This window comes from Lineus longissimus, chromosome 4 (genome assembly GCF_910592395.1).
Source record: "Lineus longissimus chromosome 4, tnLinLong1.2, whole genome shotgun sequence".
In the NCBI taxonomy this organism is placed as follows: domain Eukaryota; kingdom Metazoa; phylum Nemertea; class Pilidiophora; order Heteronemertea; family Lineidae; genus Lineus; species Lineus longissimus.
Window position 1 is genome coordinate 23,281,035 of NC_088311.1, and position 25,200 is coordinate 23,306,234.

Below are 25,200 nucleotides of genomic sequence, written 5' to 3' on the forward strand. Positions count from 1 at the left end.
AAAGGTTTTTGTGCCAATAACTTTACAGTCAGTGATTTGTCATTTGGAAGTTGATGTACAATGTCATCGGAATCTGAATAAATAGGTGCTGACAAAATAAAAATTAGCTAGAAGATTGGACTTTTTGCACAGCCTTTGAAATGTGGGGTCATTCAGCCCGATCCCATTGAATTTGACGTATAGCTTCCATCAAGTGTTTTCGAGGCGGTTTTGGACATGCACGGTTTACACTTTCAGGCAGGCCGATAGATGAATGATTTTAGAGAAATCGCGGCCCATCTGGAAGTTATTTTTTTGTGGAAAACCAACATATCTATTGTATGCCCAAGTTGTCCCTTTAAACCCAGATCCACATGCAGTTGCATTCATTGTTTAAGTTACTGGACAGAACCGGAGGAATTCTCAGGTCAAACCCGAGGCGCCTTAACAAGTCTAACTAAAACATCGATATGATATTTTGACTAACCCCGAATTTCTCCTTTCGGTATGTAAAGATAAAAATACTTTATTTGATCAATCTGTCCACAGTGTAATTTTGGAAAGCTTACAAGCTGTCTTCGGCATTTCATTGCGGCTAATGTAGAATTGTCGGTACGAACCGACGACAACAACGAAAAATTCCTTCTAATTGTGTAAAAAATTATCTGTTAATTTTCATCGTTTTTACTGAAATCATGTCGGTGACAAGGGTAGCTGTTGTACGTAAACTGATCTTCTTATCATCTGAATGAATTCTGTGACCTAGCTAAAAACATAACTGTTTATTTTCCGTCTATAAAAACTAAGTTTAGTCTCAACTCAAGTCTGTCTGGAGCCTTGTCTGAGCCTTGTCTGGTTCTCTAAGGCGTAGCCGTAGCTTTGCCTTATATTGTATGATGCATGGCGCATTGCAGTGCAGCACAGCAATGCTCAATAATGCACTACAACTTTAACCCAAAATTAAAATACACAACTTGAACAAGAAAAAAAAGTAATTTGGCCTCAATAAGTATGTAGGCCCCTAGGCCCTATACTAGTACTCAGACTGCTGAAAACTTAGTTGATAAGTATCCAAATACCGGCCACCATCTTACTTTGAAGTGACTTCGAAGTAACAGTAACACTAGTTCGTTCCCGTCATGCATGACTGTACACTGTCACTTGTTTCTCTCTAGGTGACTGGGTCCAACAAAGGGGTTGGATTTGGAATTGTTGACACTTTGTGCAAGAACCTTGGAAAGGATTGTGCTGTTTACCTTACAGGTATAGTTCCTATTTTGTCAGAATGATAGGACAATGATAGGTAATGTTGTGCTTTCGACTGGCGGGTGGATTTTTGGGGATTAAGTCGCAGGCAAGTGAAAATAAGAGTCCTATAAGCCCCTACAGCCCTCCCCCTCGACTAGTAAACACACCCTATTACAACACATGTGAAAGAATATTCTTTTTTATTCATTTTCTTGTTGTCAGAGGAATTTTGTGTGAAAGTAAATACCGTCAATAGGGGATGGGAATGAATAAATCAGCAAGAGGGCGAGATTGGAGATTGGTACATGTATATCACGCTAGACTAGAGGGAGCTTATAAAATGTTCTGACTAAAAGGATTCTCTCAACATGTAATGTTCTTAATTTCTTAAACCACCTGTGGTTCAAATGTTCTTCTTATTTCCTTTCACACAGCTCGTAGTGTTGCCCTGGGTGAGGAAGCTGTGAAGCAACTTGAAGCTCAGGGCTATCACCCAAAGTTCCACCAACTTGATATCTGCTCTGTGGAAAGTATCAATAAATTGGCCAGCTACCTGAAGGAGAAGTATGGTGGTCTTGATATCCTGGTCAATAATGCTGGAATTGCTTATAAGGTACGACACACAAGTCAAAGGAAATAACATCGGTCCCAAAACTGTGCATAAGAGGACAACTAATTTGACCCCCTAGCTCCTGCTGTAGTCCCACTTTGAATAAAATGCTCACACAAATTAAAACTATATTCCACATTGGTGAACACTGAGATATGAGCAACAGCAAAAAACAGTACAGCAGCTCTCGACCTGGTGAGCCATGTCGCACTGTTCATCCTCTCCTTGTCATTTTCAGAATGCCTCCACTGCACCCGTTTCAGAGCAAGCTGAGGTCACCGTTAGGACTAACTTTACTGGAACCTTGGATACGTGCAAGGCGCTCTTTCCTTTGCTCCGTCCACATGCAAGGTATGGTTACCACACTGTTACTGAAATGTGCCTTTGTCAAGAGAGAATAGGACAGAATCTGGGGGGGGGATTCTCACTCAACCATCCACCCACTTACTGCTCTTAGTGTTAATTAATTCGGAGATGGGGCTGAGCAAATCAACCACGATTCCTTGAAGGAAATTCTTCCCAAAACTGGTCAGTTGTACATGTTTCATATGAGGAAATGCGGAGTTGCTTACATTAGCTATGGTGGGTAGGGTAATAAATAGTCTAATTCAGAAAGTGTTTTTGTGTATCATTCTTTCATATTGTGTATCCTTGCACCATGTTTGCAGAGTTGTCCACGTTTCTAGTTTATCATCGATGGTTGCCCTGAAAAACTGTTCCGATGAGTTGCGAAAAAAATTCACATCACCGATGACCATGGATGAACTTGTGGCCAAAATGAGCAGCTTTGTTCAGTAAGTGTAACTATTCAAAAGTGACGTTATACCATAATGTTCTTTAGGGTAATTCATATGTCAAGTATGGTCTCTACACAGGCTTTAAAGAAATGTTCTGATGAATTACGGAAGAAGTTCACTTCCCCGATGACCATGGATGAATTAGTTGCAGAAATGGCTAACTTCGTCCAGTGAGGAGAATTTGAAAATTGTGCTGCATTTGCTGCTTTCTGTTTTGCTGTTTTTATTAAAAGCACAAGTTTATTGATTTGAGAGCTGAGCTTTATGTGCTCCCCTGGTGCCTAAACTAACAATGTCAAGAAAGACTCATTGCCATCTGTGGTCATGAGGCTTACAATTTGCTGGTACAAGTAAATTCAATGGAGTGCAGTGGTGTTATGAGTACTTCTGTGGAGGCCTATAGTAATGCCAGTTGTTGTAATGTGCTTTAAGCATTATATATTATCATATGTGCCATAGAAAATTTGTTCCTGATTCGGTTCTTGTTCCAGGGCAGCAAAGGATGGTCAGGTCGCTGAGAGAGGTTGGCCTTCATCAAATTATGGCACATCTAAACTGGGTGTGACTGTCATGGGTAGGATACAGCAGAGGGACTTTGACAATGATCCCAGGGAAGACATCATTGTAAATACTGTGAGTACATGGACACTGTCCAATAGGTGATGAATAAACACTTGCTAGTAAATGCTCTTTAATACTTAGATTATGTACAAAAGAGGCAAAATGAAAATTTGTTGCCTCGCCCGTTTATTGACACAGACAATCTAAAATTTCTAAAGTGGTCAACATGTATGAAGGTTTTTCTTTCCCGGTTTTACTAGTATTCAATGTATGAAGGTTTTTCTTTCCCGGTATTACTAGTATTCAATGTGTATTTCATCATAATGCTTTATCATTCCTTTTCCAGTGTTGTCCAGGTTACGTTATGACTGACATGAGCAGTGATAAAGGAACAAAGACTATCCAAGAAGGTGGGTCGAAATTGTCGGCAACCTTGCAGTACACAGATTATAAGAACTTCAGCTGCATTGCATCAAATCTGAAATCCTCCTCAATCAGCGGTCTGATCATCATGCTAGATATTTCGAGTACCGATCATGGATCGCAAAGCCAAGTTGGAAACATGAATGTATTTTTCTCCAAAATGCCTCTGTAAACTTACCAAGTAGGTCTTGCGCCACAAGCAATGTGGCGTGGCTCTCCCCGGTATCAAACTGATGGCATTCAGATAATGCGTGGAGTCTCTTGTGACTAAACCTTGCCATCAATTATAATCCATGTCACCTCCGGCGTATAATATTTATTGATGATTGTTTTTCAGGTGCAGAAATTCCTGTCTATCTTGCTTTGCTGCCGCCAAATGATGTGAAAAACCCACGAGGAGAGTTCATTGAAAACATGACGATTACAGAATGGAAGTAGATTACAATCTGTGCCCAGACCTGTGACAACATAATCAGCGTTTGGTCCTTTAAAAAGAAGAGTCTTGAGTCCAACCTTTACTGTCACTCCTCACTGAAATATTTATGTTCCAAAGTTTCTCAGTATTGACTGCAATGATCATCTCTGCCTAATGCTCTAAAGCTTCCGACATTTTTATCGCAGCAACCTCCTACTGCAATGAGTGATGACTGATTGTTTGTCTGCAGGTGATGGCTGGGTTTAATGTCTTTTTATATGCTGTTGCAGCAGTGATTTATGCTGTATGAGACACCTGCAAGAGATCTGCCAAATATCAGAATCGCAGAATCTACAGAAGGTTTATATTCATGTAGTGTATTTTAGGTAACATGGGGATTTACTCAATATATTTACAATACAATAATAAGTACATGTACATGTATGTTCATTTAAAATCTGTACATTTGCGTGTCATGTGTTAATGAATGAATCTTTGGAATGCCAACTATGCATGTGTTAACACAAATTGCATACAAATTGCATTTTGTACTGTACTAGACGAATAAATTATTTGAGGTATTTCCAGCTTTGTTTATTTGTCTCCTTTTTTTGGCTCACCGTTGGGGGAGTCTATACAATAGCCCTGTGTCCGTCGTCATCGTCGTATCCTGTGGCACGTATCTTAACCGCTGTTGCTAAGAACTTGAAACTTTGTACACATGACCCCCCAAAGCAAAGATGGTCTATGCTGGGCCATGTTCTTCGCATGGATCCCGACACACCTGACCAAAGGGCACTTGACTTTGCTGTCACAGGTTCCAAGACCTACAAACCCCGCCAAGGACGACATTGCACAAACCTACTGGGTATCACACGCGCAGACCTCAAACAAGCGGATTGGGCTAACTAAGCACTGCGTGACAACTCCATCGCCTAAGGTAACGTGCCCATGACAAGGCCAACTGGCCGAGACTCCAGAGAAGGACTGATTGTAGCCGCAGGATGTCACTAAGACTACTGCAGCCACAGCAGTTATTATATATACGTATAAGAGGACATCATATGTCCTCCTTGTGTTGTCAATTTCGAGGTTTTGTTGGCTGTTCTTAGTTATGATATGGTTGTGATATCTAATGCGGAGCAGAAGCACGTAACCGAATCCCACCCTGGTTCCTCATTTAGCTCTTTGGTTATGATTTGGCTATGACATCAAATGCGGATCAGAACGAGAGGACACTACTAAATCCTCTTCTCCTCATCTTGTGACAGTTCATGGGTGTGCTAGATTCTTTTCAGTTGGGACTTGTCTGTGATATCAATTGAACAAGGGGACATAACTATAGTTCTCCAATACCTTCCTCTTGTGACAGTTCTAATGCTAGATTCTTCTTGGTTGCAGAACATGTGCGATCGGAAACACAAGGACCTTACAAAGTCGAGAGTAGTGCCTTGATATCTCCTATCTCTTCGTCATTGGGGTTGTGACTGATGGCTTGCTGTGTCAGATTGTGATAGAAGATTACACCACAGATGCATTGGATCTGCCTCATTCCGTCCCTTAAGCAGTGAGATGAGTAGGATGAGGAAATGGACTGGCCCAGGAGTCTACAGTGTAGAGAAGATGAGTAAGTGGTCAATCCTTTTGTCCTCTCTCAGGGTATTTGCATGCAAAACTTCGGAGCATGGAGTGTTTGAAAGAACGAAAGAAAGATAGGTTATATTAAGCTTATTCGAATATATTCTAAAATAGCAAAGGTATCAAAATATATTATCTGAAATGGACCTGCCACTTCAACGATTGCCATTTGCACAACATGATTGATTCATTAAAAGTACATTAGAAAATAATCTGCCAAAGATACTGATCAGAAATTTTTACATCTTTGATTGGTATACATGTACACGTATATGGTTGATTACCTTATCAAATTATCACACAGAAGAGGACTAGAAGTACAAGATGAAAGGCCTTATAAGACAGGAACAAAGCAAAACTGCTCTAATACATGCAGACGTTTATGTTAAATGAAGTCTATAAAACCAATACACGCAAGTTGTAAACCTCACATTTTACTTCAATTCTACAAATATGGACGGACTAATCATGTTATTCCAAATATAGTTGATATCACCTGTGCTGGGTAGTTTATAACACTTAGTAACTGTTTACAATGTTGAAGACTAGTTTGGTGCTCTGATCTAACTTGTTACTTCTTTGCCATGGCATTAGCTTCAGCTTCCTCAATCATGCTCGTCCCCTGCAACATCGAAGACAAAAATTGATAAGAAATGTCAAATATTGAGGCAAAATTGAAGGGATTAGTCCTAAAATATGATACTGGTACTGCAAATGACAATGAACTATATTAAACCAATTCTGATGGGCTCGATTCCTTGTGATACCCAAACTTTATGAAAACTATGTTGGCAAAGACGACTTGCGATTTCCATCTCCTACTGCAAGGGATCATCATATCAAAACTGATTTGTCTCTTCAATGAAGGTCGAATGCAAAACCCTACTCAATCGGGCTACCTACCCAGACATAAAAGGTCGCAGCTCCTGCCGATACATCTCTCACCTCATCTAACTTGAACTGGCTCAGTAGGATCTTTGCCCTCTTGGCAGCAGTGAGATCCAATTTGGCAGCATCTAAACCAAGACAACGTCTCTTCAAGCTCTCTTTACCAGTCTTACCGACAAGTGCCTGGACGGCCTTCCAATCCTGAAAGATTTAGGCCAGGAGGAGAAATTGAAGACGAACATTGTTATAAAAAGAAGGGGAGGACGTCGCAATCAAGTTCAAGTGACTTGCCTCGGATCACAACTGTCTGTTTCGGGTCCTGAACACAATGTTTTGATTACATGTACGATTTGACATCTTAACCACTTGACCAAATAGCATTTTAGATTAGGCAACTGAGGACCGCCAGCTCAGGATTAACCCCTTAAACAATACAATCACAACAAAACAAGACACTAAATTCTAGTACAATGTACATGTACATCATAACATGAGACCATTGCTGAAGATCTAATCAACCATCAACAATCATTGGGAGACAACAACCTGTTACTCAATTAGCTGAGGCAAGACCTTGGGTGGTAAACTCACCCCGATTGGGACCTTCAAACTAGGGCTGCCCAAACTTACTCCACCTATCGCACACATACATGTAACATGAAACCACAACCTAACATGACTGATTACATCATCCACAACTGACAAACATTGGGACAACTTTACAGTCATTTACTCACACTGCAAGTTTCTTCTTCACCAGTGTGACCAATGTTAGGGTAGGTCTTCGTCTATTATTCAAATAAGTACAAGGACAGAAATCCATTTCAATATTCAATTTGAAGTACACTTTTTTCAAAGTGAATTCAGAATATAATTTAGATGCCTGCTTCATTTCTCTAGTGGGCAAGTTTTTTTCTGTTGCCACTACATCGGGGCACAAATTGCAGTTTTTGAATTCGAAACAGATTTCGAGCATTACCATATAGATGTTAACAATACTGTTGAGCAGACCAGTATAAAAACACAATACCTGCCAGTTTTCATGGCACTAGCATGTCAAATTACAACACCATGACCATGATTAATTCGAACTAACATCTCGGCGTTATCTTACCTTCATTTCTTTCTCCTTGTGTCCGAGTAACAAGAATGTGGCGGTCATGACAGTATGAACAGCTGCTGGGGGCTTTTGGTAACTTCTTATTTCGGCGACGGTTGACTGCTTCAAATCTAAGATTTCAGCCCGGATCCTCTCCAATCTCTTCAGCTGTAAAATGAATCAAATCCACAGATGAAGAACATCAAAAGTATGGTCTAAATACTGGGCCAATGGTCTAAAAAGTGAGCAGCATAGGTTAATGGTATTTCAGTGAGAGTTATTGGCTCAAAACTGTAATCAAAAAGCCTCGGGAATGCAGGAAACCACTGTGGTTATTAACTGTTTCAGTGGAATCATTCCTAAATTCCTCCTAATCTATCAATATAGGACAACAGTACCTGTATCAGTAACTTATTTGCTTCCACCATCTCTGTTGCAAGCTGTATATCAAAACCATTGTTCTTGACATAATTGATGGCTTTTTCAAGGTCGTTGAGTTTCCTCTTGATGCAGGAAGTATTCAGATCTGAAAGAGGAATATGCCTGTGACTACTTTCTGACTCATTATAGTGTTTCTCATTTCGGAGTACATGTACAGATGAAGGCTGTCCTCATGTTCAAATTGCTAATCGGCAAAACTTACCATCTCTGGCCCTGATCTCCTTCAAGATCCTCTCAGCTTTCTCCAGGTCACCTTCATCGTCTGGTAACTTGACTTTCTTGAAGTCACTGACAGCCGGCACCAGCTTATCCTTTGTCCTCTCCTTGATGGCAACCTTCAGGTTAAACCTGATCTTCTTGTGGTTATGTTCTGAAAGAATTTATAAGGACCGATGAAATTAGTTTTACTTAAAAACCTTATAGGAATGTCTTCTTCTTCTCTGTTTGCTCAATCAACTGGGTGTCTTCTGAGCTTGTACTGTTGCTCGGAGACCAGAAATAGGACAAGTAACAATTTTGCATTTGAGACTAAGAGGTTCTGTTGTCTGAATGTTACGAGAAAACCTTAACAGAATTCAATACTTCTGAGTATGCATTAGCCATCACAAATCCTGTCACTGAGGATGATAAATACAAGTTGCTAATACCGATGAAACACCAAGACAAGTTATTTGACTCCCTGGATTAGATAGCCCTTACCAAGAATATATAAGGCTCCCTTATATATTTTTGCCCTTACCCTTGGATCTGAGCTTGGCACTCCCCTCCCTGTCCTCTGCATTCTTTCTTTCCTTTGGATCTCTTGCTTGCTTGATCAGCATCTGTGCTTTTCTTACATCATCCTCAGCTTCTCTTTCCAAATCCGCTTCTTCCTAAAATGAGAATCGATATCTGGGATTATCTGGGATGTGGGACTCTTCAAGCAATCTCTGTTGTGCAACACATGGACATCAGGAGGTTCTGTTCAAAGCAACACTTGCTTTCTGCAGGAAAAGTCATCCATACTTACCTTTGCCTTAACAGCAGCATCCATGGCAGCCTCTCGGTCTCTTTCCCTCTCCAACTCTTGCTCTCTCTTCACCTTCTCTGCAAGGTCCTGCAGGCGTTTCATCTCTGCTATATCTTCCTGAAATGCAAATAAAACAATATCGTATTGGCATTTAGGATCCCAGTCTGCTCTTTAGACTCAGCATTGTACATACGCCAGCGTATAAGAGGCAGTGTCATTTCCCTACACCAGGTGACAGGCCTGTTGACTACTACCTCTAACATACTGCTGCTTGTGCTGGAAGTCCCTTTGTCAAGAAATAGTTTGTTATCAGTGACAAGCATGGTAGAGACGGTAATGAGTTGGGGTCAAGACCTTTCTTATAGTGTAGAACTTTGGGAGTCATAGAGAACATACGACAGGTTTGAGTCTACTACAATCAACCTTACAAACCTCTTCTTTCCTCCTCCTCTCTTCATCTTCTTTGACCTTTCTTTCTGCTTCTTCCTTTGCAATCTTTTCCCTAAGCTCCGACTCTCTGCGGCCACGTTCTGAAAGAGAACATCTCCTCTTTAAATTCCCCACCTTCGTCTACATTTGCCTAAAGGTTAGTAAATGCACCGATACCACTGTTTGTTTATCAAAAGGATAATATGACTGTTTTCGACAAATATGGATAATTTTGTATTTACTAGTGGATTATATTAAAACACCTGGTATGTACATTCTAAACTGGCCAATTTCTTTACAGCAAGACTGATTCTTCTTCTTTGCAGTCACTCCTTCAGATAGTCAATCCTGCTGACTGATTCAAAGGGTTAAAGAAACCTTGCCATAGCCAAACCTGTTCCAGTTTCTTCAGTTATATTCAATTTAAAATCACTTTTAACTTCAATACTAACCTTCTTCTAACTCCATTTCTTTCTTCCTTCTCTCCTCATCCTCCTTTTCTTTTGCTTTCTTCAACATATCCTCCTAAAAATGTAAAAAATGAAATGGCCAGGGCCATTGTGCTCACCTCATGTGGAGGAAAGATGGATAAAGAGCATGGTCTTGTGTCATGTAGTGTTAGGTTTAATGTAGGTCCAAGCAATTACAATTTCCCCAAAATGGCCAATTTACAGTACATTCGACCTCTGTGACCTTGAAAAGTAGGTCAAATCAAAGAAGACCCGGGTGACACATTGAATGGTTGTGTTGTATAGTAATTGTAAAACCTTTCTTATGAGTAGCACTGTAATGTGTAATTCTTGGAATTAAGTGTGCGAGATTATTGGAATTGGGTATCAGATAAGATACCTGTGAAAATTCCCACGGTCTACTTTTAATCCTCCATTCTCCCCAGCGTGATCAATTACGTCAGCATTGATGCGGCTCCTCATTGGATGGAGACGCATCAACGTTGCCCCCTGATTGGTGCAGACAAAGCTGCGCGTGAATACAAAACAGCTGTCCGCACGCTCTCGGCAGAGAGAGAGAGAGAGAGAGAGAGAGAGAGAGAAGAGAGCGATAGAGAGTTATTCCAGTCTCCCGAGTATTTTATAATCACGTGCACGAATCGTCATCCCGACGAACTATTTTATCAATTATGACTTTGGTGTGTATAATTTTGTGAAGCAGTGTTAGAATAAAGGATCCGGACGTTAGAAGGCAAATTCAGGACCCCGACGAACTATTTTATCAATTATGACTTTGGTGTGTATAATTTTGTGAAGCAGTGTTAGAATAAAGGATCCGGACGTTAGAAGGCAAATTCAGGACTTATTACGTTTGTAACCTGTGCAAATACAACAGTTGTTAGAATTAGATGTACCTATGATATAAAATTGGTGCCAATCGGGCAAGTCACTACTAGGAATAATGGCATTTTGAAGAATTTAGGATTTGGCCCTCTCCCTGGAGGCCAAACGGCAAATCAGATTGCAACAAACTTCGGTACCTGAGATCACCTGACCAAGGGGTACATGTGTACTTAATTTGTGATCAATAGTCATTGCAGTTAAGAAACGTGCCATAGTTACGGCCTGACGGCGAATTTAGGCCATTTGACCTCTGTGACCTTGACAAGAAGGTCAAATTAAAAACCTGTGTGACATATACTGTATGGTGGTTAGATGTACCCATGATATCAAATTGGTGGCAATCGGGCAAGAAGTTAAGGAATAATCACATTTTTAAGGTTTTTGGATTTTGCCCCCTGGTGGTCAAGTGGTGAATCATATTGGACCAAACTTCGTTCCCTGAGATCACCTGAATAAGGGGTAAATGTGTACCAAATTTGGTATCAATAGTCATTGCAGTTTAGAAACGTGCCATCGTTACATCCTAACGGCCAATTTACACCATTTGACCTCTGTGACCTTGAAAAGGAGGTCAAATCAAAAACCCGGAGGATATATGATGCACCTTTGCTAGAAGTACCTACCATATTTTTTTCAAAATTTCCCGACTACTATTAAGGGAGATATTGCATATTTTCACTTTTAACGTTTGGCCCCCTGGTGGCCAAACCATGAAACGAATCGGACCGAAACTTGGTCTCCCAGGTGTCATTACATAAGGGTACATGTGTACCAAGTTTCAACTCAATAGCTCTAACAGTTACGAAACGTGCCCTGCTAACGGACGACGGACGACGACGGACGACGACGACGACGACGACGACGACGACGACGGACGACGGACGCCACGGTATGGGATAAGCTCACCTCTGCTAAGAGGTGAGCTAAAAATGAATAATATATCAAAACGAACAACAGAAGTGACTTTCTTACATCACTCAATTTCTTTCTCAATTGGCACAGAATTCCTCCAACCGACGATTTTAAATACTTTTTGATTAAACTTCCTGGGCACTATCATTAAAATATGCTTACATCAGCTAATTTCCTTCTCTGGTCTTCAGCTTTTTTCTTCTTCTTATCATCATGAGCTTTCTTCTTTCTTTCCTCGTCTCGTCTCATATCATACTTCATCTTTTCTTCACTCTCCAATTTCACACGTTCTTTTCTCCTTCTCTCTCTCTCTAAAATAATAATTTGTGAGTTGATAACAGTTTGACCACTACTTTGTTGGCGAAGAATATCCACTACAGTTTATTAAGGATAGAAGTGAGGAATGAGATTTAGCATCAGTTTGTAAATAAAATGAACTCTCTGCAACTTCCTCTGACAATAAATTAGAGAAATACATACATATATGAATCAAGTTTCATAGAACAGGCTTGCATAATACTACACTAGGGCAATGTATAATTGGAACTGGTGGGGTCCACTTGTAAATAAAGATTCATAAAGATTCCCGTCAATCCTTGTCTTTGTTAAGAAAAATATTTTGTACCTTCTCTTTCCCTTTCGTCTTCATACTGTTCTTGTGCGAGGGCCTCTCGACTTGGAATGTCACACAAATCCACCTCAATCTCAGCGAAGGTGACCCCACTTCCTGGTGCTGCCCTCTGCATGAGGAACTTCTGCCACTTCTTTTTGGAGAATAATTCACTATGAACAGCTTGCATCATCCACCTGAAAAGGAACGAATTAATTTAAACCCAAAATATTTACATTTATGAAGTTAATTGATAAGAAACTGTAACTTATTTTATGGTTAGATTTTGAAAAAAAAAAAAAAAGTTCTACAGATGGCCTTGGCATAGGCCTAGCTAAGATCTTTCCATTTTGATGTGAACTCAAACACTTTTTGTGAGGAAAAGAAATCAGGAATCCTATAAAAATTCGGAAGTGTCACATTCCTGATGTAAGACAGAAAGATTTTTTACCTGGCTTCTTCTTCCGTTATTGTGTCTTTCATCTCTCGATCCAACATGGAAAACTCCCAACGGAAATCTTGGATCAAGAAGTACCTCCGGTCCATCTCTTGAAGGAGGTCAAATAGTTCATGGACATCACAGTAATGTTCAGAGGCACAGGAATACTTCATTGCAGCACGTACCTGTAATAGAATCACCTATTTGTAAGTCATCAGATATGACTGCAAAACCTGAAAAGTTATTTTGTGCTGGTCTGAGGCATAAGGGCCAGATTTCACTAATGTGCTTGGTTACTCATATTATGTTTAAGTTAAAGGGGAAGTCACAGGTTAACAGTGACTAGGCAACTGTTACTGTTGTGGGTAGAGTTGACATTAGGAAATAAGGCTAATGAAAGTAACCTACCTGTGGCAGACTAATGCCTCCCATCCTGAAATCAGCATGAAGTATATGAAGCTGTTCAGGAGTCAACTCATTCTGGAATCCAGTGTCATAATCATGGAATATCTGCTGGGTCACTTGTTTTCTCTCGGCAAGCAATTCACCCATATTTCTTGAATTCAGGCCAAACGTACTCTATTTCAAAGTGATTTCACTAAATAAACCAAGAAAAATTAGCAAGTGGTAGAGTAATGCATGCATAGACCGTCACACCGGAAACTCTGGAGGCTCTCCGACACTGTGTCTCCCCCCCTCCCCCCAATAGGGAAGAGACCTCTCCCGCGCTCTCTCCCTGCGCTGCCCTCCCCCATGCAAGCCAGTATAGTTCGGGAAAATCCGTACAGGGCCTATACGAAACATTTCGATGATGAGAAACAGGACTCCAAGATGCCGTTCGGCCAGTGGACCCGATGAATGAAACTAATGTAACCAATGTAACAGTCGACGAAGGTGGGAATCACATGCAGTGCATCATGCATGCACCGAAGGGCAAGTGAAGTGATTTGACAGTTGACATATGTTATCATGTTGGCCTTGGCCTTGAGGTTTTTTGCTTTTCTGTCTTTCTAATCTCACAAAAACACACAGAACTTGAGCCAATTCGACATCTACCTTCTCACCAGTTTGTCACCAAATATAATCACAGTTATTTGTCCCTATCATAAGCAAAATCAGGTTTAAGAAGTGTCAAACATGTCAAAAGTTGAAAAATATGGGCCACTTGTCAGCCATGATGTAAACAAAACACTACCGAAGCATTTTTGATACAAGTTATCTGATTGGGCAAATAATTTTTAGCACTCCAATCAGAACGCTTGTTATAAAAAAATGTCCTTTGACGTATTTCCTGCAAAATGGCCAACACTTCATGAAATTTTCCCTTTTTTCGTGATCTGCTCGTACAAAGTACACCTTTTATCAACTATTGTCTGAAAGGACAGTGACGTATAATCAAGAACAATGAATGCTGATGTGGAATTTCACATCAGGCACAATTATCCTTGGAGTAAATTGCCTACAAACATAAAACAGGTTGGTGAAACTGAAATAAGATTTTTGTTTTAATTTTTAACCCCTGAACTGAAGAAGTGGTATACAGTAACAGTATCGGGCAACGTTGATAAAGTACCCACTCCAATGTAGCAGCTTGAATGAAATGTTACACAAGTCAATAAAGCCAAATGTTCCAAAGACTTTTTAAAATTCTCTTCTCTACGCTACGGGTATGGCTAATTTCTTTCTGCCATAAAATTGATTTGAAAAGTATAGTTTGTCATCATCATTCTTTGATTTCAGAGTCTTGGTAATTCGCAGAGAGAATATGAGAAGTCAGTTGTCAACTTTAGTGTGAAAAACCAGCTTCGATACAAGGATAATCTTGGTGAGATACAAGTTAAAGACGTGATACTCTTGCTGAACTAGTAGTCTAATAGGAGCTCCTGAGATAGGGAATATTACACAATTTAGTGATTACGTAATTTTCTGGTTATTATGCTCTTCATCATCATTGTTGATGATGTGACTGCCGTTTTATAATTTCGTGATATGATATATTCTCATTGTCATTTCATTTTATGATCATTTAAAACTTTCAGTGCGTTATGTACGGAAAGATGAGAAGAGATACTATGAAGAGCTGCTGCAGTATAGTCGTGAACATCTCATGCTTTACCCCTACCACCTCTCGGATGTCATGGTTAAAGGCTTGAGGATAACACCATTTGCTTACTATGTCAGCATCATGACCGATATCATGTCCCAGGAGAAAAGTTATGACTCGCTACCAAACTTCACAGCGGCAGATTGTAAGTTCTGACAGCACTTCTCTTGCTAAAATCAGTCAGACATGTTGGTGTAGTTGACCTGAAAAGGTTTTATGCTGAAACTATGAAATGTCATAAGAATGTCTACTTGTCTACAGGGCAAACATTTGAATGAACTAACTTGTCCATCTGATATTTGATAGTCCAGAGCAAGCAGGCAAGAAAATCAAACACTGATGCGTCACTTTCAATTCTATCATTTTCATTTTCATTTGCAGGTCTCCGCCTTATGGGAATTGGAAGAAACCAGTATATCGATCTTATGAATCAATGCCGATCAACCAAGGTAAGTCAAATATAATGCAGCTGCACTAGGATTACTTGATATTGTGAAAACCAGCATTCAAAGTAATGTAAATTTTTGGCGCTAGACAATGAACTGCCACTGAACTGAAGATGACTGGGTCAACCAGCAGATCACTCGTACTGTAGATCTCATAACTAGTTGCACTTGGACAATGGCGAACTGAAGTATTCTTTCCAGTTCACATGCAATCAAGACGCCTCCAAAACTTCTATAAAACATGGTCTCATGAAATGCATGCATATGAAATCGACTTTGTCATAAATGCCTTTAACAACAGTAGGGGAAGATCCCTTTGGATACATGGTCCATGAATATTCCTTTAAGAAGCAGTCTTGAGGAGTAAAAGCTACAACCTTGGCAGGATGACACCCACTATTTTTTCATCCAAAGTCTTGTGTCAGTTTTGATTGGACAAGAGCAGTTTCATTCAAATGTTAGACATTCATTGACCTTGATGGTATTTCAGGACTCATATTTCCAAAGTTATGTTAAACCTCCTGTAAGTTTTCAGTCCAATGAAGATCTTCTATTTGTATATGTTTTGGTGGTGGCTTTTTTTTCTATCGGATCTGGTGTTAGAAGATCTCCTCTGGATGGATTTTGAAGTCGACACTCATTTTTCTGCTCTGCTAATTTGTATCTCCTAAAGAACTTATCTTTCTATTCCAAAGCTTTGATTTGTAAGTGCAGCCTATCGGTGGAGCTACTGCTGTATCTGTTTTTTTGTGTGCAGTTGAATTGAATATGCCTGACCTTTAAAAAAGCCATGATAAATAGGTGTTCAACTTTTATTGTTTACAGAAAATTTTATGCCAAAATTATCTTGTATTATTTCAGAAATTCTTCCGACGGAAGCCTGTCAAGGATCTCTTACCTGCTCAGCCCATTGAGCACATCATGATTGAACCCTGGTGGGTCGTCCAGGCCGGTTACATCACTGAAGACGACATCAAGGTCTGCAGTGTTCCGGAGAAAAACACCATCGATAAGATCATTGACAGTGGGCCGCAGAATGGTGGACTCCTGGACAGTAAGGTTATACTGTGTAAGTTAAAGTAGTTAACATTGGATGCTTTCCCCATGTGGACACTGTCCTGGCAGCATAGATTTGCTCTAGTTTCCTGCTTCAGCTCCGGAAAGTGTTCGATGTTGTCTAATATTGTCCTAGTTCCTGACCACCTCTCAGCTGAATGTTTATCTGTGATCATAAACATCTCCTTCCACAATTGTTTTCCTTCCATTTCAGGTCTGTACAGACGAGGCTTGGTGTACCTTGATGTGCCCATTGCCGATGATGACTGTATAATAGGTAAGTGACCTTAATCTGCGGTATATTTAGATAAATTCTACGGTCAAAGAAGTCGTTGATTCTGTTCTCTGCATAACAAGATAATACAGAGGCCTACGTCATTCACGTTCATTGCGATTTCTTGAACCACAATGGAATTTTGCCCCCATGATTGAGTCCTGTGACAGTGAAAACTGATGAACACCACCTGAAGGGGACCTGATGAATGCTTAGAAGAGAAAAATATTCGGCAGGAGATGATGCACTGATTTCATCAAATTACTGTCTGTTCCAGTTCCTCCCCTAGAAGGCTTTGTCATGAACAGAGTGTTGGGTGATTACTTCGAGACGCTACTCTACAAGATATTTGTTTCGATAGATGAACACACAACAGTGGCAGAGGTAGGTGATGTGTAGAGACATAACATCGACACTATCTGAATGGGAGAGCTTCTTTATATCGTTTACTACCAATATATCTTGGCAAATTATTTGAGGTGGTTCTTCTTGTTAAGTGGTTACACAACATTTCACAATCACATTCCTCTCTCCTTAGAGGGTTGGGTTGTAATTGTTTTCGTTCTGTAAAAATATAGGCCGGGTCTATTTGGCAAGCCGGTCGCCGAACAGGCATCTTTTTTTGTCCTGTTTGGAGAGCCGCTTGCCAAACAGCACTAAAAAGCCACCCTGTTCGGCCAGCCGGCCAGACAGGTCAAAAATCTACCCTGTTTGGCGAGCTGGAGACTTTACTTTAATATTAATGAGTTCGGCTCTCCATACAGGACAAGAAAAAGTCGCTGTTTGGTAAGCCGGGCTTGCCAAATAGTCACTTCCAAAAATATACTGTTATCAGTATCACAATAGTCGATAATGTGGAACATTATCATCATCATGTCATGCAGCCATTGGGACGACCCAATGCATTCAAAATTATCTAAAATTAGTTCTCTCTGAAATTAATAAAAGTTTGTCTTATCTTTCAGCTTGCCAGTGTCTTGCAGATAGACCTACCCCTTGTCAAGGTAAACATGTGTTCAACATTTATCATGCATGGCATGCTCAGTAAACCTTGCATGTAACAGACTTGCATAAGACATATGCTCGCATACATGCAGAGCTTTCATCAAAACAATTTTTTTAAAAGAACAAAAAAAGGATTTTGGTTTGCCAACACTAAATTATCGATGGATGATCTTTTGTAGATCTCTGATTTACTTTATGAATTTCTGTTCAAGCTGAGTTTCTATGCTATCTTCTTCAGAATGCAGTGTCGATGTACTGTCGGCTTGGATTTGCAAGGGTCAAAGGTCAAGAATTCAACACTGATGATTGGCACCCTTCATGGCACCAAATTGGCGGACCGAAAGCGTAAGTGCTTATTGCAAACTCCTGTCTTTACAAAGATATTTGGTCTGTCACAAGACATCAAAATTTGACCTATCTCTGTTCAGTGCTAGAATCATCTTTTCGCTCACATCAATTGACAGCAGTGAAAAACCCTAGTTGACATCCAGCATCAAGTGTGATGGCCTTTCGCTGGTACCCTGTTTATTGTACAGTCTACTGATGTTCACTTTCAGTACGAGTCAGGAGGACAAGCTGCTCATAGACTGGAGTACCACCATAGATGTTCCCCTGGAGGCTCCCTCCAACACGCCAGACACGGTCAGCCTGAATGAAGCTTCCCTCTCGGGTAAGTGTCCATCATGTGGACATTGTTTGAAATATTTCTCCTGTATTTCGATTGGAGACTATGATGAACTGGATTTGTAGCAAGTGTTACTCTACTTTGAGGTGGACATCATTTTCGCCAGATGATCTTGTTGATCCAGATTTTATGTTTTTCTCATCTCTGTTTTGTCTTCGTCTTTCTAGATGCTTCCAGTCTCACTCATGTTAGCTACACAAAGAGGATAGCATTTCTCTTCGATTCGACGCTCACTGCATTTCTTATGATGGGCAATTTGTCACCGGTAAGTTTTCTCTGTCTTCTCTGGTATTGTTATCGTTGATTAGTGGCCGAAACTAGACTTGAGATGAGGGACTGTGGAAATTTTCTAATTCAGCGAATGATCCCAAGGGCTCTCCTGTTGTTATCACATTCAAATAAAGTAATTGTTCTCTCTTTCATACCTTGTAAGTTGTATGTCATGCTTGACAATGATATCACGCTCAATCATATTTTTAGGGTTTAAAAAGTCATGCAGTGACCATGTTTGAAGTTGGCAAGCTCAGTGATGAATCCCTGGACAGCTTCCTGACAGAATTGGAAAAGGTAGGTGTCTATTTCAATGTCAAGGTGTGTTGACAAAATGTTGTCCGTGTGTGGGATTTTTTTATCACTGTAAGAATCCTTAGATGCGAAACATGCAATTTGATAAATTCATAGGATTCACTTGATTGAAGTTGTTTATAGTAATACAGCACATCTTTTTCGCTATTTCAGGTTGACACAATAGCGGAGGGAGAAGCCCAGAGATACTTTGATCATGCCATTACGTTACGTGATACGATACGTTTCCTGCGATACAACAAAGACCTCTACCCTGATCAAGAGTATTGCGGTACTGGACTAGGTGTGGACCTCCTCAGATGTGAGAGCTTGCTTGGTTTGGACCCTGGCACATGTACTCGAGTGCTCAATAAGAATTACAAGTAAGCATGCGCACTAAAATCCTCTGTGAGAATCTCTCGGTTTGCTAGTAAGACTTGTTGGTGACTAAGCTTGGATTGCTTGGCCTGTTCATTGCACCTCTGTCCCTTTGATCCCTACCAGGGTAAGCCTGGTATTGCAAGTTTTCCATTTAACGTGAGCCTGCAGAGAGTGGTAGTAGACCACTATGGCTTGTGCTTCCCTGCTTCTCCTTTCCACAATAGGTTTATCCAGCAAGGGCACCTTGAACTGGTATTATCATTAAAGTTGCTTTCTCTCAAACTGTGTCATTTCCATTTCAGTCTAATCATTTCCATGGCTCCTCTGAGTAATGAGATTCGACCCATCAGCAGTTGTACTCCTCAACATATTGGACCTGCCATTCCTGAAGTGAGTTTCAATCATGCTGATTTTGGCTGTTGTAATAAGAGACTTTAGAATGTGGGTTCGGAGTCATCCCTGTAAATATCCATTGAAACTGTTTAGCTACTGGTCCAGATCTCTCTCTGAAATCTCTGTAGATCTTTGAATTTTCAAAATCAGGCCAAAATAAGCATTTCAGAGGCTGATCAAAAGAGAAGAGGTTGTGTTGTTGCCACAAATGACACTATAGAATGCTGCAGCCACTGGAATAACGTTGAGAAACATCTCGTAACGAATTGCTTAATTTGAAACATGTTGAAGTCTGAATGTTTGATGATAGTTGTAATCCAGGTCATTTCCAGGTCAACTCTGTGTGGTTCAAGTTATTCATCTACCATTTGACTGGTTGTGGACCACCATCTCTCCTCCTCATGAAGGGAACAAGGTTGAGGAGACTGCCGGAAATGTTCCAGGTACGTATACGTTTTTACAGGAGTATAGGTGCTGTGTGGACTTGATAACCCAAGCTTGTGAAGAGACTAAGAGGGAAGCATCGAATGCATTTTGATCTTGATTTTGAGCACTCAAGCAGCACAGACATTCATGAGTGCAAATTTTATCGAAGTATCTGACTGGCCTACATTGAAGCTCTGAGTCTGATTCGGAATATTTTATCTTTCCAGGAGTATGACCGACTGCTCATCACCACATGGGGCCATGATCCAGGAATCATTCCAACTTCAAACATTCTACTTACACTCAACGACGCTCTTTCACATTCTGCTCTACTCATTCAGGTGAGATTACAAGACACCATTCAGTCTAGTATGAACATCTTCAATGGGCATGGTATGACATGTTTAACAGGATAATTGATTTATTCTGACAAAGATGGACTTGCATTCAAAGTTGCCAGGTGCACATAGGTTGTTGAACCAAACGACTATGACTGATAATGTATACATGTATATTTAGCAATTTGTAAATAATGCAAAGTTGAGTCAATCATTGACAGTGCTGGAAGAATTTTGTCGGACCATGATTAAACTAGTGGTTCTCTACTGCAGGCTCATGGATGGCAGAGTGATGGGGAGACAATCCATGTACCATTCCCTCTTCAAGCTAAAGGTAATTATCATGTCAATTTGGTATTAAGATCCACCTTGGGCAAAGTTATTTGTTCTTTATCATGTTTATGCGGATTGGGGATTATGTGGGGATTGTCCTATCGACAAATTCTCTTGTAACCATTTGATTCACTGTCTCCTTTTCAGATGAGAATGATACCAAAGTCAATCACGGTGCAATTCAGAAACTTAGTCAATCTCTGGACCTCAAAAACACATGTGGATTTGTGACGCTCCTAAAAACAGGCAAACCGGGCCAATGGGCTGCTGCGCTTGAAAAACCTGAACCCAGCCCAGCAGCCAGTACACCTAGTCTTATCAACTCCGTGGAGCACGATAGCCCAGTTAATGGAATAAAAGACACAATATCTGCGGAAATGTTAGCATCTGAGGTTGATAGTTTGGCAACACCTAAACGAACAAAAGCACAACCACCATTGTCGCTGGCTATTGATGATCATAATAATAGTATGGATATAATCAAACAGGAAGATCAGGACACTTATGAGCAGATTGTTGCTCAGGATTGGGTTTTACTCAATTGTTGTTTTGGAATTCCGTTGTTTGACGCCGATGTGAATAAAGAAGTCTGTGAGCGTGTGGCGGCCCATAATCTTTGTAGTAAAAATAGGTAGGTGCAATGTCAAAAAGCTCAATAGTCAAATCAATAATGCGAAATATCCAAAGACTTTGAGCTTATACATTTAACTTATGGTGCTTTGGTAGAAACCTGTTTTTTCTGTCGAAGAGTCAATGTTTAAAAAGATGATTTAAAACACATCTTAGGAATCAGGTTTTTCATGTGTGTGTACTGAATTAAAAATGTGGCTAACTTCGGGAAAGTCCTTATCTCTGCTGCTACAGCTTGACCTCAATTTCTCTTCTTCTTATTTCAGTCTTCAGTCACTGTTGTACTCCAGCCGAATGCTGTCATTACGGTTACTAACTTTCATAGCTGATCACCAGGTATGTGTGTAGGCTTCTCAATAAATATGTACTGCTTCAACCGGTGTATGTCGGCTGAGGGGTCCCAGTACAATAGGGCTTGTCTATCATTTCCGACACAGATGCATTTTACTCTAAAACTGACTTCTAAACTGTTTTCTCGAAGCATCGAGAGTCTTTTGAGTCCATATTATAACTTACCAAAGATACTGTTTCTACCTTACAAGATAATCCAACCATACTTAACACAAAATTGAATGTTCAATGATGTTTATTTTCTGCCTTCCAGGATCTGACGCTCACCTCCGAGCACAGCATAGACAACATGCTCCAAGCTAGTCCGTCAAACCCAGAACAGAACGTTCCACTTCCGACTCGCAATCTGTGCTTTCTCGATGGCAAACTAGAACCATGGCTAAAGTGTTAGGGTGAAATTGGGACAATCGATACCAGGCACTCTGTCATTGCATTTAGCTGCTGCAGGGAAGCAAATTGGGCCAAGATATGTACAAGACCAGGTGCTTATTTCATGTGTTAATGTATGCCGTGACTTGGTAACAGCCATTAGTGAGAGCTGAAGTTATGTCTTTAGAAAGACTACATTTGACAGTTGGCATCCAGGCAGTCCATGTATGCATTAGTTGTCCAGCTTATTATGTTGACAAAGAGTAATGAGAGCCGTTGTTTGATTTATCTCAGCCATTTTGAATACAAGATGAATGCTGAATGTTGTCTATTTGGATCATGTTAGAAATATTCTAGGCCCAACTTGATTACCTGCAGTCGTAAACGCAGTGTCTATGTACTCTTCAGTTTAAAGCATGTTACTCTTGTTGAGTATTTCTGTTGTCCTCTTGCTTAACACAGGCTCTTGGAAACAACAGACTTGATAACTTGATCGAATGCTGGAGACATGTGAAATGTTCGCAAAGCTCAAAATTGGCAAATTGGCTTCAGTGAGCGATGGACTAAATACTGCATTTCCTGTTGAGACTTCACGCTTTTATTGTAATAAAGCCACCCTTACATGTATGTTACGAATAGCTACGAGTGGGTGCTTAGTCTGACCTTTGATTTAAATACTATTTCCATGGTGCCATTTCCCACAGCCACCGTGTAGACACTAGAAATCTCCACATGCACAGTAGCTGTTGGAAAAATTGAAATGATAATTTGGGTACATGTCTTGAGAAATGCAGTCTTGACCAGGTGTTTCAGTACTTGTATTGGATATCAAACTCCTCGAATGATGAAGTTCTCAGTTTCTTTGACGATAAACAGAGCAGTATGCTACCAAGAATGTGTTTCTTCTAATTTGGTATCACAATTTTTAGTTTTGCTATTGTGTACAAATTAATGTTCATACTATTAATTCGTTATGATTGTATTAATTTCTTTATGTACATTCTTTATTTTTATTGTATGTGCTGCATTATGTACATATCGTTAATCTATTTATTGTTACAGAGCATTTCATTGCACTTGGTGCACCATGTAACACTTAAGGATCAAAGTTTTTCTGAAATCCTTGTTCTGGGGTGTAAGCGGTTTTAAATCTGTCTGAGCATGAAAATACAGCATAACCCCTTAATACGGAGGTGTCCTGATTAGAGAGGTCAAATTGATTGGAAACTGCCAATTTGCGACTAAAACTACTGTTGTTAATAGAGAGGTGTCTGCTAAGGGAGGTTCCACTATGATATTATTAATGCTCCGAGTATAGTGATATATTGTATTTTGAGAGCCAAGGGTAAACAGGACATATATTACACAGTATGCGTGGGGAGAATTTGAACGTAAATCGTGTGATCTGTTGTCAAGAATCTGGTGATAACATTTGTAAACTTGTACACAGGCATGTATGATGGAGATATTTTAGTTAATAATCAATCAATGTGCTGGAATAAACTATATCTTGCTATATAATTCAGTTAACCTTGTCCTTGTGGAAGAACGACCTGCATTCTTTTGGGACATCCTGAACAGCTAAATCTCCATTCATTCCATCCCACCTTTGTAAGAGAATGACCTACTGTATTTTGAGACATCCTGAATATGGAGTTCATCATACAGTAAATCTCCAGTACATTCTTCCTCGTTTGGGAAACAATCCTCAGTGTGTTTTGGAGCACCCTGAATGAGGAGCACATCCTTGCTTGAGGAAAACCAGCTGCCTTTTGAGACACCCGGAATAGTGATCACATCATGAAGTACATATTATCCCTGCTGGAGGACAACCAACTGTCTTTTGAGACACCCTGAATAGTGAGCACATCATCAATTACATATTATCCATGCTGGAGGACGACCAACTGTCTTTTGAGACACCCTGTATATTGAGCATATCATCAAGTACATCTTGTCGTACTTAAAGAACAATCTACGTTCTTTTGAGACACCTTGAAAAGCTACGTCTTCCGCCTAGCTCTTGTAAGAGAACAACCTATTGTCTTTAAGACTCCCCGAGTTGGGAGCTCGCCATCAAGTACATCTTGTCCTTGCTGGACAACAGCCTACTGCCTTTTGAGACACCCTGAATAGAGAGTTCCTCATCAGGTACATTGTACATCTTGTCTTGTCCTACATTACTTTGAGAGACGTGAATGGCGGATTCTCCATCATCTATTCCGTCTCGCCTTTGGGAGAGCCTTGTCTTTTGATACACCCAGAATAGCGAGTTCGTCATAAGCACATCTTGTCCTTCTTGGAGAGTAACCTACCTTCATTTGAGACACCCTTAAGAGTAAATCTATATTCATTCCGTCTCGCCCTTGTAACATACAATCAACTGTCCTTGGAGACATACAGACTAAGGTGTTCGCATCCATCGCATCTTGTCCTTGTTTGAGACACATCGATTGGAAGAAGGGGGGATCGCGGGAGACTAGCCGTCTTAGCCTTAGTCGGCGACTAGTGGTGAAGGAAAGTCCTGATGTAAAAACCCGGGGAGATGTCTCTCGTTAGCCCTGACAGGCAAGAATCTATCGAGGACAGGTGGAGGCCCAGAGCCTTGACAGTTAGGCAGTCCACCAAAGCGTAGAGATATCCTTCCCACCGAAGACGAAGGTGTTTGCATCCATCGCATCTTGCCCTTTTTGGAACAGAATCCACCCTCGTTTGAGACACATCGATTGGATGAAGGAGGAGATCGAGGGAGACTAGCCGTCTTAGCCTTAGTCGGTGACTAGTGGAGGATAAGGAAAGTTTCGATGTAAAACCCGGGGAGATGTCTCTCGTTAGCCCTGACAGGCAAGAATCTAAAGAGGACAGGTGGAGCCTCAGAGTCTTGACAGCTAGGCAGTCCACCTAAGCTTAGATATATCCTATCCACTGACCGAAGACGAAGGTGTTCGCATCCATCGCATGTTGTCCTTGTTGGAAAGGAATCCACCGGCCTTCA

At 40.5% G+C, this 25,200-nt stretch overlaps 3 protein-coding genes across 4 annotated transcripts; 2 read left to right on the forward strand and 1 right to left on the reverse strand.

The window, feature by feature from the left end:
- Positions 1 to 600: 600 nt before the first annotated feature.
- LOC135486927 (carbonyl reductase [NADPH] 1-like) lies at positions 601 to 4,620 on the forward strand. The gene is made up of 8 exons (XM_064770106.1): positions 601 to 698; positions 1,155 to 1,242; positions 1,662 to 1,840; positions 2,076 to 2,188; positions 2,506 to 2,631; positions 3,126 to 3,267; positions 3,542 to 3,605; positions 3,956 to 4,620. The coding sequence occupies exons 1-8, from the start codon at positions 675 to 677 to the stop codon at positions 4,054 to 4,056; spliced, it is 837 nt and encodes a 278-aa protein (XP_064626176.1). The 5' UTR covers positions 601 to 674; the 3' UTR covers positions 4,057 to 4,620.
- Positions 4,621 to 5,766: 1,146 nt separating this feature from the next.
- On the reverse strand, positions 5,767 to 14,040 carry LOC135486926 (apical junction molecule-like). Its single transcript, XM_064770105.1, has 14 exons — positions 13,907 to 14,040; positions 13,259 to 13,448; positions 12,863 to 13,035; positions 12,427 to 12,608; positions 11,964 to 12,112; positions 9,990 to 10,062; positions 9,541 to 9,638; positions 9,109 to 9,225; positions 8,839 to 8,971; positions 8,302 to 8,469; positions 8,057 to 8,184; positions 7,674 to 7,826; positions 6,575 to 6,760; positions 5,767 to 6,293 (listed from the first exon to the last, which is right to left on the reverse strand). The coding sequence occupies exons 2-14, from the start codon at positions 13,400 to 13,402 to the stop codon at positions 6,243 to 6,245; spliced, it is 1,755 nt and encodes a 584-aa protein (XP_064626175.1). The 5' UTR covers positions 13,403 to 13,448; positions 13,907 to 14,040; the 3' UTR covers positions 5,767 to 6,242.
- A 108-nt stretch (positions 14,041 to 14,148) lies between these two features.
- On the forward strand, positions 14,149 to 23,720 carry LOC135486928 (protein FAM91A1-like). 2 transcript variants are annotated; one of them, XM_064770107.1, is made up of 21 exons: positions 14,149 to 14,326; positions 14,591 to 14,675; positions 14,890 to 15,099; positions 15,336 to 15,403; positions 15,891 to 15,923; positions 16,262 to 16,469; positions 16,671 to 16,733; positions 17,008 to 17,114; positions 17,696 to 17,734; positions 17,974 to 18,080; positions 18,293 to 18,405; positions 18,588 to 18,685; positions 18,901 to 18,987; positions 19,159 to 19,367; positions 19,668 to 19,755; positions 20,091 to 20,201; positions 20,412 to 20,525; positions 20,796 to 20,856; positions 21,003 to 21,486; positions 21,752 to 21,821; positions 22,090 to 23,720. In XM_064770107.1, the coding sequence occupies exons 1-21, from the start codon at positions 14,255 to 14,257 to the stop codon at positions 22,225 to 22,227; spliced, it is 2,565 nt and encodes an 854-aa protein (XP_064626177.1). In that variant the 5' UTR covers positions 14,149 to 14,254; the 3' UTR covers positions 22,228 to 23,720. The 2 variants fall into 2 exon arrangements, with proteins under 2 accessions (XP_064626177.1, XP_064626178.1); XM_064770108.1 differs by lacking the exon at positions 15,891 to 15,923.
- Positions 23,721 to 25,200: the final 1,480 nt, after the last annotated feature.

Coding starts and splice junctions, on each gene's coding strand:
- LOC135486928 (XM_064770107.1), top strand. CDS start 14,255: ATGAATGCTGATGTGGAATTTCACATCAGGCACAATTATCCTTGGAGT. Junction 19,368..19,667: donor GTGCTCAATAAGAATTACAA/GTAAGCATGCGC, acceptor TTTCCATTTCAG/TCTAATCATTTCCATGGCTC. Junction 20,857..21,002: donor ATTCCCTCTTCAAGCTAAAG/GTAATTATCATG, acceptor TCTCCTTTTCAG/ATGAGAATGATACCAAAGTC.
- LOC135486926 (XM_064770105.1), bottom strand. CDS start 13,402: ATGGGTGAATTGCTTGCCGAGAGAAAACAAGTGACCCAGCAGATATTC. Junction 8,185..8,301: donor GGAGATCAGGGCCAGAGATG/GTAAGTTTTGCC, acceptor TTCCTCTTTCAG/ATCTGAATACTTCCTGCATC. Junction 6,761..7,673: donor ACAAGGAGAAAGAAATGAAG/GTAAGATAACGC, acceptor TAAATCTTTCAG/GATTGGAAGGCCGTCCAGGC.
- LOC135486927 (XM_064770106.1), top strand. CDS start 675: ATGTCGGTGACAAGGGTAGCTGTT. Junction 2,632..3,125: donor AAAATGAGCAGCTTTGTTCA/GTAAGTGTAACT, acceptor TTCTTGTTCCAG/GGCAGCAAAGGATGGTCAGG. Junction 3,606..3,955: donor AACAAAGACTATCCAAGAAG/GTGGGTCGAAAT, acceptor ATTGTTTTTCAG/GTGCAGAAATTCCTGTCTAT.